Raw genomic sequence first — 15722 nt, 5'->3', positions numbered from 1 at the left:
CTCCCTCAAGACATTGATGCTTTCTCCCCCTCTCCACACTCTGATCTGCTGTGTACAATCTCCTTCCTTGCTGCTATCTCTAAACACTAGAGGGCCTTTTACACCGGCCGACAAAAGGCTGGTGCAGCGAGCGCCGATCAACGAGACATCGTTGATCGGCGCTAGTTTGCTCCTGTCACACGGAGCTATGGATGGGGACGAGCGGTCGTTCATCTGCTGATCGCTGCCCTGTTTACACAGGGCAACTATCGGCAACGAGTGCTATATGAACTCTTGTCTGCAAGATAATCGCCCAGTGTAAAAGGGCCTTTTAAGAGAAGTCAGAGCACATAAAGCCGACACAACCAGGATCAGCGTGCTGTCAGAAGCAGCAGGACAAAAAACTATGTACAGGAGCTGCACAGACTGTACAGCAGTTAAATGGTAGGACATTTTTAATAAAGACTATTTAGAAAGTTGCATAATTTTGGATTTAGAAGATAAATGAACAAACAAACAAAAGAATTGCAGTACAAAGTGTCTATAGCATTTAAAATAAATGTTTACGTATATCTATCTACTGACATGAGTTCGTGCCTAAGCCCCCAGCAATCTAGAATGAAGGAGAACTTCACCTTGAGATTTCCAAATCTCCAATAGGCTAAGGGCTCTCTCATTGTAATACATATCACGGTAATGTGCATTTCACTCTCTTTACTGCCTCAATTCAAGTACTGTCAATTCTTACCAAAACCTCTGTGATAAGCCAAAGGGGCACATTCACTCTGGCAATTAATGTGGGCTTAGCTCACAGACCACCACAAACGCTATCCCCTGACATGTCATAAGGTAAATAAAGATAAACATAAACCTTGTTTGAAGAACATACATATTTTTTATTCTATTAAATTAGCCTTTTCTGCCATTTGTAGATTTCAGTGTGAAAAGCTGATCCTGGTTGGGGACCCAAAGCAACTTTCTCCTACTATTCAGGGCTCTGATGCTAATCATGCATATGGACTAGAACAAACTCTCTTCAATCGGCTTTGCCTAATGGTATGCTTATTGTGCCTGCTCACACTAGCATTTGTCTCTGTTATTCTGCTCTGTTGTTTTTGTAGAAAAAAACTATTAATCCCTTGCCGCTGCAGCCATTTTTCCAATTTAGTTTTTTAAAAGCCATAACTTTTTTATTTTTCCATCAGCATAGCCGTACGAGGGCTTGTTTTTTGGTTTGTTTGTTTTTTAGCAAGGACTTGTAGTTTTTAATGGTGACATTTAATGTACCATATAATATACTGTAAAACGTTAAAAAAAAATATTTGTGGGGTGGAATGAGAAAATTACAGCGATGCCTCATTTTGGGTTTTTTAGTTCCATTTTTACAACTTTGAAAGTGTGGTAAAAACAAAATGTTAATTTTATTCTGCGAATCAATGAGATTATGCCGATACCAAATTTATATAATTTTTCTTATGATGTACTTACTTTTGCAAATAAACAATTTGTAAAACAAAATTTGTTTTGTGTCCCCATATTGTGAGCGCTATAACTTTTTTTTTCCGTCGATGGAGTGGTGTGTTTTCTGCGTGGGTAAGGCCTCATGCACACGAACGTAAAAACGCCTGTAATTATAAGCCATAATTACGGCCCGTAATTACGGGCCCATAGACGTCTATTGGCCACGGGTACCTTCCCGTATGCTTACGGGACGGTGCCCGTGCCGTTGAAAAATATAGAATATGTCCTATTTCAGGCCGTAATAACGGCACGGGCAGGCCCATAGACGTCTATGGGGCTCCTGTAATTACGGGTGGCTACGTGTGTGCACCCATAATTACGGGAGCGTTGCTAGGCGACGTCAGGGGATAGTCACTGTCCAGGGTGCTGAAAGAGTTAACTGATTGGCAGTAACTCTTTCATCACCCGGGACAGTGACTGCCGCTGGAGTTAATAGTATTAAAAGTTAACTTACCCAGAACTCCCTGCTTCTTCCTCCAGTCCGGGATGACGTTTCATACCATGTGACCGCTGCAGCGGTCACATGGACTGCCGCGTCATCCAGGGAGGTAGGACTGGATGTCAAAAGAGGGACGCGTCACCAAGAATACGGCCATGGTACGTATGAACTTCTTTTACTTTCAATCGCTGTGGAAACTCTGCCCGAAAGGGCTGCCCCTTCTCTCTATCCAACACTGATAGAGAGAAGGGGCTGCCGAATTAGTGCAGAGAAAGCGGGTCTGTAAATACGGGTGGAATACTGGTGACACCGGACCCGTAGTTACTGGCACGGGTTCGTAAATACTGGTGGAATACGGGTCGAATACGTGTGACAAAGGACCCGTATTTACGGGAGGAAAAAAATACGTTTGTGTGCATGAGGCCTAAGGCCCCATGCACACGACTGTATTTTTCCCCTCCCGTAAATACGGGTCCTTTGTCACCCGTATTCCACCCGTATTTACGGACCCGTTTTCTCTGCTTCTCTTTACACGTAGAGCGAGCTATTTCACTGCACTAATCGGCAGCCCCTTCTCTCTATCCAGCACTGATAGAGAGAAGAGGCTGCTGATCAGTGCTGGATAGAGAGAAGTAATGGCTTTTGGAAGGTGGGAAGGAAAGAAGCGAAAACCAAAAAAACTGCTGCGGCGGGAAGAGGTTAATGATTATATTCAAAAGCATGTTTAAAATAATTTCTGTTATAATTATTGTTACACCTAATCATCTTGTTTGTCAGACGGTTGGTTATTGTTAAATAATCCAAACAGTACTGGAGCATTTATCCATTTTACGAGGGTTGTGTTCAGTGGATAAATATCTGTCCTGGACATATGATGGACACACAGGTTCTGGGATCGTTACAGTTATCAGCGCTGGGTCTTGTAACGAGCCCTGCACCTGTGTGTCCATCACATAACCAGGACAGAAGTAAACAATAAAGGTTACTATTGAATGACTGCAAGCAGTGATACTGACAACCTTGAGAAACGAATACAGAAAGTATATTGGAAAATGTTATAATTTTGCATTATACAAAAAAAAAAACAATTTGCTGAAAATGGAATGCCCCTTTAAGGCTAGCCATAAATGTGCAGGACATATTCTTTGGTTCGCCATGTTACTTTTTTTTTTATATAATCACATTTTAATAGCATTTTATACCAAATTTCTGTTGTAATGATCACCATTTCGACAATGTCTAATAACAAGAATATTAGTATTTCAATTCTTGTGTGGGATTTTTGCTCTTGTAATAATCTGCAGTGATTTCAACTCAAAATCTTCTATTTTTTAATGTATTCATCTTATAAATAGTATAGAACTTCAATTCATTCTAAATCACCTGATTTTCTTGATCTCCAGGGACATCAAGCAGTTATGCTGAAGACTCAGTATCGCTGTCATCCCTCTATTAGTGCTGTAGTTAATGAGCTGTTTTATGAAGGGCAACTTTTAGATGGAGTATCACATGAAGACAGGAAACCCCTATTGGACTGGTTACCCACATTATGTTTTTATAATGCGAACGGCATCGAGAAGGTATGTTTAAAGGGAAATGTGGATTAATTTATTACTATATTGAATTGTTTCACAAATCATAGGTGTTAAAGATTCACTGTGTTAAAGAGGCTCTGTCACCAGATTTTGCAACCCCTATCTGCTATTGCAGCAGATCGGCGCTGCAATGTAGATCACAGTAACGTTTTTATTTTTAAAAAACGAGCATTTTTGGCCAAGTTATGACCATTTTTGTAGTTATGGAAATGAGGCTTGCAAAAGTACAACTGGGTGTGTTTAAAAGTAAAAGTCCAAGTGGGCGTGTATTATGTGCGTACATCGGGGCGTTTTTAATACTTTTACTAGCTGGGCGTTCTGACGAGAAGTATCATCCACTTCTCTTCAGAACGCCCAGCTTCTGCCAGATCACGCTGTGACGTCACTCACAGGTCCTGCATCGTGTCAGACGAGCGAGGACACATCGGCACCAGAGGCTTCAGTTGATTCTGCAGCAGCATCGGCGTTAGCAGGTAAGTCGATGTAGCTACTTACCTGCAAACGCTGATGCTGCTGCAGAATCAACTGTAGCCTCTGGTGCCGATGTGTCCGACACGATGCAGGACCTGTGAGTGACGTCACAGCGTGATCTGGCAGAAGCTGGGCGTTCTGAAGAGAAGTGGATGATACTTCTCGTCAGAACGCCCAGCTAGTAAAAGTATTAAAAACGCCCCGATGTACGCACATAATACACGCCCGCTTGGACTTTTACTTTTAAACACGCCTACTTGGACTTTTGCAAGCCTCATTTGCATAACTACAAAAATGGTCATAACTTGGCCAAAAATGCTCGTTTTTTAAAAATAAAAACGTTACTGTAATCTACATTGCAGCGCCTATCTGCTGCAATAGCAGATAGGGGTTGCAAAATCTGGTGACAGAGCCTCTTTAAGCCCCTATTACACCGGCCGATAATCAACCGGCGCAGCGAGCGCCGATCAACGAGACATCGTTGATCGGTGCACGTTTTCTCCTGTCACGCGGAACTATGTATGGGGACAAGCAGTCGTTACCACGATCATTCGTCCCCATACATTATTATCATGTCGATGGAGAATTGCTCCCGACAACATTTAACTTTTTTAAAACTATAAGATCAGCATTTGCTTGTTCATCTGCTGATCGCTGCCATGTCTACACAGGGCAATTATCGGCAACGAGCGTTCTATGAACTCTCGTCTGCCCGATAATCGCCCAGTGTAAAACACCCTTTATTGTATGTGTGTTATGCATATTATAGGTGCATAAATTATTTTTAAATAAGCAATAGAAAGGTAATGATTTTGATTGCAATGTTGCTTATGTACGATTTAAATAGCAAAACGATGGTAAAATGAAATGTAGTGCAACGATATATGCAAAATGTATGCTATTTGCAAGATTGTTTTAAAATAAATTATAAGCTATTTAGGTGGATCTGTTGCGTGAAATCACGTTTCCCATGGCACTGTTCCCAGTGCAATCAGCAAAAAAATGGTACCTGTATTTTTAGAACATAGATTTTGATTATAAAATATAAAAGGACATTTCATGAAAATTTTCCTTAAAGGGGTTTTCCCATAAACTGCACTTATCTCCTATCCACAGGATAGATGATAAAGGTCTGATCGGTCGGGGATCGACTGCTGGGACCACCAGCGGTTACAGGAATGCGGGTCTCCTAAATCCCCAGTGTGAATGGAACGGTAATGTGCATGTGTAACCACTGCTCTATTCACTATCTGGGACTGACAGAGATAACCGAGCACTGTACTCTACTTCCTCCGTCAGCTCCATAGACAGTGAATAGAATGGTGGTAACGCTTGCTTACTACTGCTCTATTCACACACAGGATTTGGGGACCCGCGTTCTCATTATTGCTGGGGGTCCAACTCCTTGGATCCCTAGCGATCAGACATTTATCACCTAAATATCTGTTTTAAATGTGGTTTATGGAGAACCCCTTTTAAGTGATGGCCAATGTCAACCACTTAGAGGTCTTTATATGAATGAAATCCATTGTGTATTGAATAGTTCAGATTCAGTTTCTTCTCTCTATATAGCAATCTTAACCCCTTCCCGACATCCGCTGTATACGAACACGGCGCTGTCGGGCAGGTCTTCCCGCAAAGCGCAGTACCATTACATCGCGGTGATAGTGCGGGCTCCGGAGCTAACCCCGCACCATCACTGCCGGGTGCCAGCTGAATGTTACAGCTGACACCCTGATGTAATGGCCAGGGCCGGAGCTAGCCTCCGATCCAGCCAATAGAATAGAAATCTTCTTGAAAATGTGAGAAATTGCTGCTAAAGTTCTACGCCTTGTAACGTCCTAAAAAAATAAAAGGACGATGCAAACATAAAGTAGACGTGGGAAATATTAACTAGTAACTATTTTGTGTGGTATTACTATGTTTTACAAGCAGATACATGTAAATTTAGAAAAATGCTATTTTTTTCAAATTTTCTCAAAATTTTGGTGTTTCTCAGAAATAAATATTGCATTTATCAACTAACTTTTTCACTAGTATAAAGTCAAATATGTCACGAAAAAAGAATCTCAGATTTGCTTGGATAGGTAAAAGCATTCCAAAGTTATTACCACATTAAAAAGTGACACATGTCAGATTTGAAAAATAAGGCTCTGCCAGGAAGGTCAAAAGTGGCCACAGCGGGAAGGGGTTAAAAACTGAATAAAGCTACCATTATATTCATTATAACAGTATTCCTTATTTAGTTATGTTAACTCTCTTCACACAATTTAATAAGCTGTAGCAAGCAACATGTTAATGGTAGTTATTTCAAGAAAAACTCATACGCATATGTTTATATTTATTATGAGACGTTGTTATTATAATGACAGGTCTCTGTTTTTAGATTATTCTCAGGAGTTACAATAATTTTTTTGTAGGTGGAGGGGAATAGCAGCTTCTGTAATGTGGAGGAAGCCAGCTTCACAGTGAAACTTATTCAGTCACTGGTCGCAAGTGGAATACAGGGATCCATGATTGGCGTTATTACGCTCTACAAATCACAAATGAATAAGGTTTGTTTTACTCCGTCTCAACCTCTGTGTTTATATTTATTTTGACTCGAAATGTACTGCAGAAAGCTTGTGTGACAGCGATACATTTTGCATAGGAGTCCCACACTCATATCACAGTGGCGTGCAAAATGACGGGCCAGTCAAAGTGGAGAGGGTAGTTAGCGAGAGGTGCACCAAATTTATTAAAAGGCGTACACCCCCTAATAAATTTGACGCATTTTGACATCTTAGACTGACAACAAAAAAAATATCTTTCTATGCCTGCCTTAAGCTGATGTAGATTTGCACCACAAATGTGTGCCATTTACCTTTTACATTTGTTAATAAATGCAGCCTAAACTATGCATGCCCACTAGGGTGGGCACAAGGTGTAGGGGGAAATTTTATTCTCGGTCTATCTTTCGGAGGACCCCCTCCCTAAAAGTTGTCAATTGGCTAGAAAATTTGATTGGCAAAGTTTCAGCTCAACTTCATAACGTTAACCTGTGCCTCATTGAGGTTAAAGTTTAGAAAAACAGCGACTTTTAGCAAAAAAATCTCAGTTTTTCATATTTAAAATGGAAACCATTCGTCCTAGAAACCTGATTCTTGTCTCATTTTATAGGAAATTTTGTTGTCTTGAAGTTTGATTTCATGACTTTGTTGCTAAAACTTATAGATTTAGTGGTATTTAGCATTTTTAGCTGTTGTGCACTGGGATGGGAAACTGCTTCCAGATATGTTGAGTAAAGAAAATGTGGAGGGGGTAGCAATTTTGATTAGTTGTGGGGATGAAGAACAGTTGAAAATAGTATGGGGATTACTCAGGCAAAAGCTGTATTATCAGCAGTTGAACATTGGGGGGCAGTTGGGAAAATCCAGGCAATGTGTTTTGATACCATGGCAGTAAATACTGGTCGCCTTAGGGGAACCTGTGTTTTGCTAGAGCAATTAGAGAAAAACCTTCTGTATTTAGCATGTCGCCACCATATTTTTGAAGTTATTCTAAAAGCAGTTTCTCATTGCAAAATGGGCTCATTCACTGGTCCTCAGCCAGATATTTTTTGAAAATTCAAGACTGGGTGTTCTAGGCTAAACAAGACGAAATACAAAACCGGAATAGAAGATGAAAATATTAGACATAAAATAATTAATGAGGAGCAAATTTCAAGTTTTTTGAACAATTAAAAAACCAACAGCCCAGGGATGAATATAAAGAATTCATCCAACTTTGCTTAACTCTTTTAGGACATCTTCCACCAAAAGACATTTTTTTTAAAGTACCTGGCGCTATTCATCACGCCAGATGGATGGCAAAGGCCATTTATTCTCTCAAAATATATCTTTTCAGGGATCAATTTACGTTAACTGATTTAGAGAAAAAAGGTATTGAAGATATTTGTTTATTTCTAATCAATATTTATGTAAAAGCGTGGTTCAATGTCCCCAAACCCACTTTGGCCCCCAACCAAGACCTACAATTATTGAAATCTTTAGTTAAATACTGGGAAATTGATAAAGTGGTTGCAGACAAGGCACTGTCTAAAATGATAAGCCATCTCTGGTATCACAACTCGGAGCAAGTTGCATTTTCATTTTTCGATGATACATCGGGAAAAAATGTCAAAACAAGCATGGTTGGAAATTTAAGGTCCAAAGTAAAAAATTATGAAGATGATTGTAATGACAGGGATGTAAAAGCAACACTCCGTCTCAAACAAGTTCATCATTTATTGGACAAAGAAGTTGATTTTTTTGCTTCTCCTAAATTTTTTTAAGAGATTTGAAATCGATACAGAATTTTTAAATACTGATCCCGATGTATAGTGTGAAAATCTCCATTATTTAAAAGCTAAAAAAAATAGTGAACGGTTTTAGGGTTGTTAATGACACAGCTGAAAGGGGTATAAAATTAATCCAAGACTTCAATTCCTCTTTGACGAAAGACGAAGAACAACGACAGTTTCTGTTACAAGTTGTATCTGAATGTAGACAAATTTTTCCTGACTCTTCAAAAGCCACCATATCTTAGCCATTACCGTCTTAATCTGAAAATGATACGTTTTAACTGTATAGAATATTTAGAAACCTTTTTTGCTACACTTGGTACAGGAGGAAGGCCACATCTGCCTTGCAAAAAAATAAATAAACATACACCAAAAAATATTCACGTCAACAAAGGAAAAAAATTAAATAAATTTGTTCTCGTCACCAAGGCTTATCAGACATCCAGTCATGAAAGTGTTACATAGACTTAAGACTTAAAGAGACTCTGTCACCACATTATAAGTGCCCTATCTCCTATATAAGGAGATCGGCGCTATAATGTAGGTGACAGCAATGCTTTTTATGTAGAAAAACGATCTATTCTCACCACTTTATCAGCGATTTAAGATTTATGCTAATGAGTTGCTTAATGCCCAAGTGGGCGTATTTTTACTTTAGGCCAAGTGGGCGTTGTACAGAGGAGTGTATGACGCTGACCAATCAGCCTCATGCACTCCTCTCCATTCATTTACTCAGCGCATAGGGATCCTGCTAGATCCTTATGTGCTGTCTTATAGTAACACATTAACAATACTGAAGTGTTTAGAGAGTGAATAGACATTCCACGGGATGTCTATTCACAATCTCTGCACTTCGTTACTGTTTCTATGGTAGTTACAGCCGAGGAAGCGTGATCTCGTTGTAACTTGTCATTTACCGCGTAATCTCGCGAGATTACGCTTCCTCAGCTGTAACTACCACAGAAACAGTAACGAAGTGCAGAGATTGTGAATAGGAGTACGGATTTAAGAGGCACACTGAAAGGGGCATAAAGCTTTTATTTTTTTTACTGTACATTGAAAAGTTATTCTAACATGTGTACGGCGATTCCTGCCCATTTTCAAGATCTCTGCTGTCAGTGAATGGGAGCACTCCTGTTTACATCCAGAGGGTTGAAAACCTGTCCTAATCATGTCCTACTGACGCAGCTAATTGTTAAAGAGGGGGAGTATTTACACGTGCAGGTTTTGTGGCATTTTGTTTATCGTGATTATCACAAATGCACGGCAAAAAAACATCATGTTTTTCGTATTTGTTGTATAGCTGCATGTATATGTATGTGTAATCTTTTTTTCAGTTCGCATAATGACAGAAAATCAGAACATGAAGTGTCCTCCGCACAGAGGGCAGGGTAAATAGTTGGATTGTCTGTATATTTTTACATGTTCAATAAAGAATTAATATCTCTTGTACGCAGATTTGCTCTATGCTTAGCTCTGCTGCTGTATGTGACCCATCGAATATGAAAGCCATTCAGGTGTCCACTGTGGATGCCTTCCAAGGAGCTGAAAAGGAAATAATCATCCTGTCTTGTGTCCGAACGAGGCAGGTTGGGTTTATAGACTCAGAAAAGAGGATGAACGTTGCGCTGACTAGGGGAAAGCGACATTTATTAATTGTTGGCAGTCTCGCCTGCTTGAGAAAGAACAAGCTGTGGGAGCAGGTGATCCATCACTGTGAAAGTACGTAATGTAACACCATGTGGACAATTCGGTGTGTAACTATATTTATGAATGCATTGGTGTCAATTCACTTATCTCTTATAACATAGCTATTACGGTTGAAAAAAAAAAATACTTGTCCATCAAGTTCAATCAGAGCAAGGAGGATGTGGATGAAAGGAAAGGGGAAAGTTAAATTTAGAACTTTGTTTCCCTATATTGACCCAGTGGAAGGAAACCACCCATAAGGCATTCGTTAATCTGCCCTGAAAGGGAAAAAAAATCCTTCCGGGTCCCGTGGTGATCAGACTGGATCAACATTCATACAAGGAATCTTTACATTCAGATAAGCGTGGATGTTGTGTTCTTTCAAGAAATCATCTAGAACATTCTAGAGGCCAGCAACTGTTTCTTCTAAAACCCGCTCCTGAGGTAGACTATTTCATAGCTTTACCACTCTTACAGTAAAGAAGTCTTGTCGTATGTGGAGATTTAAGCTTTTTTTTCACCAGACAGAGGGAGTGCCCCCTTGCCTTTTAAGCGGATTTTAAACAGCTTTTCACTATATGTCTTGTATGGACCATTAATATACTTCATGTCCAGACTAAATACATTTAATTCTTTTAATCTTTCCTTATAACTTAGATTCTCCATGCCCCTTATTAGTTTAGATTCTCTTCTTTGTACCTTTTCCAACTCCAGGGCATCCTTTCTATGAACTGGAGCCCAGAACTGAACTGCATATTCTAGATGAGGCCTCACTAATGCTTTGTAAAGTGGTAATATTACATCCCTGTCCCGCGAGTCCATGCCTCTTTTAATATACAACAGTATCCTGCTGGCCTTAGAAGCAGCTGATTGACATTGCATTTTCTCATTTAGCCTATGATCTACAAGTACACCCAGATCCTTCTCAACAAGTGACACTCCCAGTTTTACCCCCCCCTAGGACATATTGTGCATGCAGATTATTAGTACCCAGATGCATAACTTTACATTTATTCACATTAAATCTCATTTGCCAAGTGGATGCCCAAACAGTTAGGGGGTAATTTACAACCTTTCTACGCCAGTTTTCTGACGTTGAAAAGTTACAAAAGGGCCTAAAAGTCGCAAATTGAGACACTTGGTCTTTTTCGCCACCCACTTTTGTGGAAAGGGAGCATAGCCATCGAGGCTCGACAAAACTGGCGTAAATTATAGTGAAAAACTACATCAGCTCCTAGCTGGGGGCGTAGCAAGGTAGAAACCCATGCTGGGCCCCTACCTTACTCTCACCCCCCATTAACCAGTTAAAATAAATTATAGTCACCTCATTGCTCCTCATCTTCCCTCCGGCTCCTTCATCCCTCCAGCGTTGCTCATACAACGTAATGATGCTGGGCAAAGTCAGGAGGTTGTACGCGATTCAACACTGATGACGTTGAAGTTCTTAGTTGCACATAAGGCCCTGACACTAACCGGCGTCATGACCTTGTACGAGTGGTGCATGGACAGACATCGTTTGACTACTACCATTTTAACAGTCGCACTGACAACAGGAAGTTGTCATGGCTTAGGGAAGACACCCTTAATGCTGATGTGTTCAAGACACCTGGTGCATATATGGGGAATCTAAAATGCTTGATACAATTCTGTGTACTAAACGGATGTCTGCTATTCAGAAATTCAGCTTTTACAATGAGCAAAAAATGTACCTTATCTTCAAGTTGACGCCACTCTAGTGACTCAGTCCTTCTCATGGTGATTTATAAGATATTACACTCTGTTATGTTTTTGACTACAGCCACATTAAAGACATAAATGTAGCATTTTTTTGTTTCCAGAGCATAAAGATGGATTAAATCATATAAGTCAGTGGGATGAAAGGCTCAGTGCTATACTGGCACTTTATCAAGAAAGGAAAGAAGAAGAGGAGGCATCCAGTACACAGAGGAAACATATCAGAACAAAGTCTGGGAAGGTAAACAAAAATAAGAGCACTCCGACAAAAAAAAAAGAAGGAAAATCACAATCACCCCATAATCATGTACATACCCGTCACGGGAAGGGCCCCCTTCCCACATTCCGAAGTACATGTATGTCATTGTGACTGACAGCTGAGCTACAGCTGTGTTCGGAGAAAACTTAGACCCTGGCCTTTAACTCCTTAAATGCCGTGGTCCATAGCGACCCTGAAATTTAAGTCGTTTGACAGAAAGAGGGGACCAGCCGCCAATGAATTGTCATGGCAGCCAGGGACCTAACATTAGCCCCAAATGCCATGACTATTTGCCTTTTAGGCCATGCTAACAGACTTCCTGTCAGTTTTACTATGACAGGAACTAATGCTTTGGTATACTAAGTATACCAAAGCATTATATCGGAAGATCGCATAGTGTAGTTCCCTAGAGGGACTAAAAAAAATAAAGTTCATAAAAGAAAAAATTGCACAGTAAAAATGGAATAAAACTATTATTTCCTTTAAAAAAAATTTTTTTAAAAATACACACATATAGTATCACCGCGATCATAACGACGCAAACAATAAAGTTAACATGTTATTTAATCCCTTAACCCCTTCAGGACTGAGCCTGTTTTGGCCTTCAGGACGAAGCCGATTTTTCAAATCTGACATGTGTCACTTTATGTGGTAATAACTCCGGAATGCTTTTACCTATCCAAGCGATTCTGAGATTGTTTTCTCGTGACATATTGTACTTTATGTTAGTGAAAAAATTTGGTTGATAAATTCAATATTTATTTGTAAAAAACACCAAGATTTGGAGAAAATTTGCAAAAATTAGCATTTTTCTCAATTTAAATGTATCTGCTTGTGAAACAGATAGTAATACCACACAAAATAGTCACTAGTTAACATCACCCATATGTCTACTTTATGTTTGCATCGTTTTTTGAACATTGTTTTATTTTTCTAGGACGTTACAAGACTTAGAACTTTAGCAGCGATTTCTCATATTTTCAAGAAAATTTCAAAAGGTGATTTTTACAAGGACCAGTTCAGTTCTGAAGTGGCTTTGAGGACCTTATATATTAGAAAGTCCCCATAAATCACCCCATTTTGAAAACTGGACCCCTCAAAGTATTCAAAACAGCATTCAGAAAGTGTATTAACCCTTTAGGCGTTTCACAGGAATTAAAGCAAAGTAGAGGTGAAAGTTACAAATTTCATTTTTTTTTTACAAAATTCATTTGTAATAAAAAAATTTCTATACCACAGGAGGTTTTACCCGAGAAATTTAACTTATTATTTATTGCCCAGATTCTGCAGTTTTTAGAAATACCCCACATGTGGCCCTAGTGCGGTCATGGACTGAAACACCGGCCTCAGAAGCAAAGGAGCACCTAGTGGATTTTGGGGCCTCCTTTTTTCTAGCATATATTTTAGGTACCATGTCAGGTTTGAAGAGGTCTTGTGGGGCCAAAACAATAAAGACCCCCAAAAGTGACCTCATTTTGGAAACTACACCCCTCAGGGAATTTATCTAGGGGTATAATTAGCATTTTGAACCCACAGTTTTTTTTGCTAAATTTATTTGAATTAGTTTGTGAAGGTGAAAATCTACTTTTTTTCTGAAAAAACGTAGAAATTTGTAATTTTTTCAAGGAATAAAAGAGAAAAAACACCCCAACATATGTAAAGCAATTTCTCCTGATTATAGCAATACCCCATATGTGGTAATAAACTGCTGTTTGGACCCACAGCAGGACTCAGAAGGGAAGGAGCACCATTTGGATTTTGAAATTCTGATTTTGCTGGTATAGTTTTCAGTGCCATGTCGCGTTTGAATTGCACTGGAGGGAACAAAATAGTGGAATCCCCCGGAAAGTGACCCCATTTTGGAAACTACACTCATCAAGGAATTTTTCTAGGGGTAAAGTTAGCATTTTGACCACACGGTTGTTTTGCTGAATTCATTGGAATTATTCTGTAAAGGTAAAAATCGACTTTTTTTCTGAAAAAAGGTAGTCATTTTTAATTTTTACAAGGAATAAAGGCGAAAAAGCACCCCAACATTTGTAAAACCATTTCTCCCGATTACGTAAATACGCCATATGTGGTAATAAAGTGCTGTTTGGACCCACAGCGGGGCTTAGAAGGGAAGGAGCGCTATTTGGCTTTGGGAGCTCAAATTTAGCTGAAATGGTTTTTGGGTGCCATGTCGCATTTGCAAAGCCCCTGAGAGGCCAAAACAGTGGAAACCCACCAAAAGTGGAAATTACACCACTTAAAGAATCTATCTAGGGGTATAGTGGGCATTTAGACCCCACAAGTCTTTTGCAGGATTTATTAGAATTGGGCCATGAAAATGAATATCAACATTTCTTCCACTAAAATGTTGCATTTTTTTAAATTTTACAAAGGATAAAGGGGGTAAAAGCTGCCCAACATTTGTAAAGCAATTTCTCCCGAGTACGGCAATACCCCACGTGTGGTCATAAATGGTTTTTCATTAGAAAGTAATTAACCCTTTCTGGACTGATCCATTTTTTTCTTTTCCTTTTTAGTTTTTTCCTCCCCGCGTTCGAAGAGCCACAACTTTTTTATTTTTCAGTCAATAGAGCGGTATGAGGGCTTATTTATTGAGGGACGAGCGGTCGTTTTTATTGGTACCATTTTTTGGTACATACAACTGTTTGAGCACTTTTTATTACATTTTTAGCTAGAGCGAAGGTGACCAAAAAAACAGCGATTTTGCCGTTTTAAATTCTTTATTTTTCACGTGAGACGCTCCATACATCACCCCCCACACTAAGACATGCTATGTTGTGGTGCGCGAAGGGGTTAATGCGCAGCGCATGGTGCGGAGTGAAAATTACAATTTTCCACTCATATGCCACTTTAGTGCACTATATGTTATGCCCAGTTTGTGCCACTGAAGACAAATACCTCATAAAATATTAACCGGGTTCTCCCGGGTATGGCGATGCCATATCTGTTGACGTAAACTGGTGTTTGGGCACGCTGCAGGGCTCAGAAGGGAGGGAGCGTCATTTGGCTTTTGGGGCGCAGATGTAGCTTGGTAGTTGTTCTGTTTGGGGTTTTACTGGTGTTTCAGTTTGTAATGTGGGGGCATATGTAATCTGTGCGGGGTACATCAGGGTACATGTTATCTGTGCGGGGTACATCAGGGTACATGTTATCTGTGCGGGGTACATCAGGGTATAATAAGAGGGTATAATAATGCAGTAAATAAATAATAATCCGCAGATGTGTGGCCGGTGTCGCACTGGTAAATGGCGCCCAATCTTATCTGCTTTTGGAACACTCCGCACATTTTGCATCGCCATATTCTGAGAGCCAGAACGGTTTTATTTTTTCTCCACCGGAGCTGTGTGAGGGTTTATTCTTTGCGGGACAATCTGTAGTTTTCATTGGTACCATTTTGGGGTACCAGAAATTTTTTTGATCACGTTTTATTCCATTTTTTGGCAAGCAAGGTGACCAAAAACCATCAATTCTGACAATGTTTTTTATTCGTTTTTTTATGGCCTTCACCCTGGGCTATAAATGACCATTATACTTTATTCTGCGGGTCGATACGATTACAGCGATACCAGATGTATATAATTTTGTTATGTTTTGCAGCGTTTGTGCAATAAAATCACTTATTTATAAAATAAATACATTTTTGTGTCACCCTATTCTGAGAGCCATAACGTTTTTATTTTTCAGTCAAAAAAGCGATGTAAG

General features: G+C 39.6%; 1 protein-coding gene across 4 annotated transcripts in view; it reads left to right on the top strand.

The window, feature by feature from the left end:
* ZGRF1 (zinc finger GRF-type containing 1) overlaps positions 1 to 15722 on the top strand; it is a 140608-nt gene that overhangs the window by 97967 nt on the left and 26919 nt on the right. For 3 of the 4 annotated variants that reach the window (XM_075860527.1, XM_075860529.1, XM_075860526.1), the window contains 5 exons: positions 912 to 1035; positions 3343 to 3519; positions 6426 to 6560; positions 9784 to 10048; positions 11854 to 11990. In XM_075860527.1, the coding sequence (XP_075716642.1) occupies positions 912 to 1035; positions 3343 to 3519; positions 6426 to 6560; positions 9784 to 10048; positions 11854 to 11990 (838 nt within the window). Of the gene's footprint in view, positions 1 to 911; positions 1036 to 3342; positions 3520 to 6425; positions 6561 to 9783; positions 10049 to 11853; positions 11991 to 15722 lie in introns of those variants that run through there. The other variant, XM_075860528.1, reaches the window with a different exon arrangement.

This window comes from Rhinoderma darwinii, chromosome 1 (genome assembly GCF_050947455.1).
Source record: "Rhinoderma darwinii isolate aRhiDar2 chromosome 1, aRhiDar2.hap1, whole genome shotgun sequence".
Lineage (NCBI taxonomy): Eukaryota > Metazoa > Chordata > Amphibia > Anura > Rhinodermatidae > Rhinoderma > Rhinoderma darwinii.
Note: the sequence above shows the minus strand (reverse complement) of the source record. Positions and strands in the feature narration are given on the sequence as shown.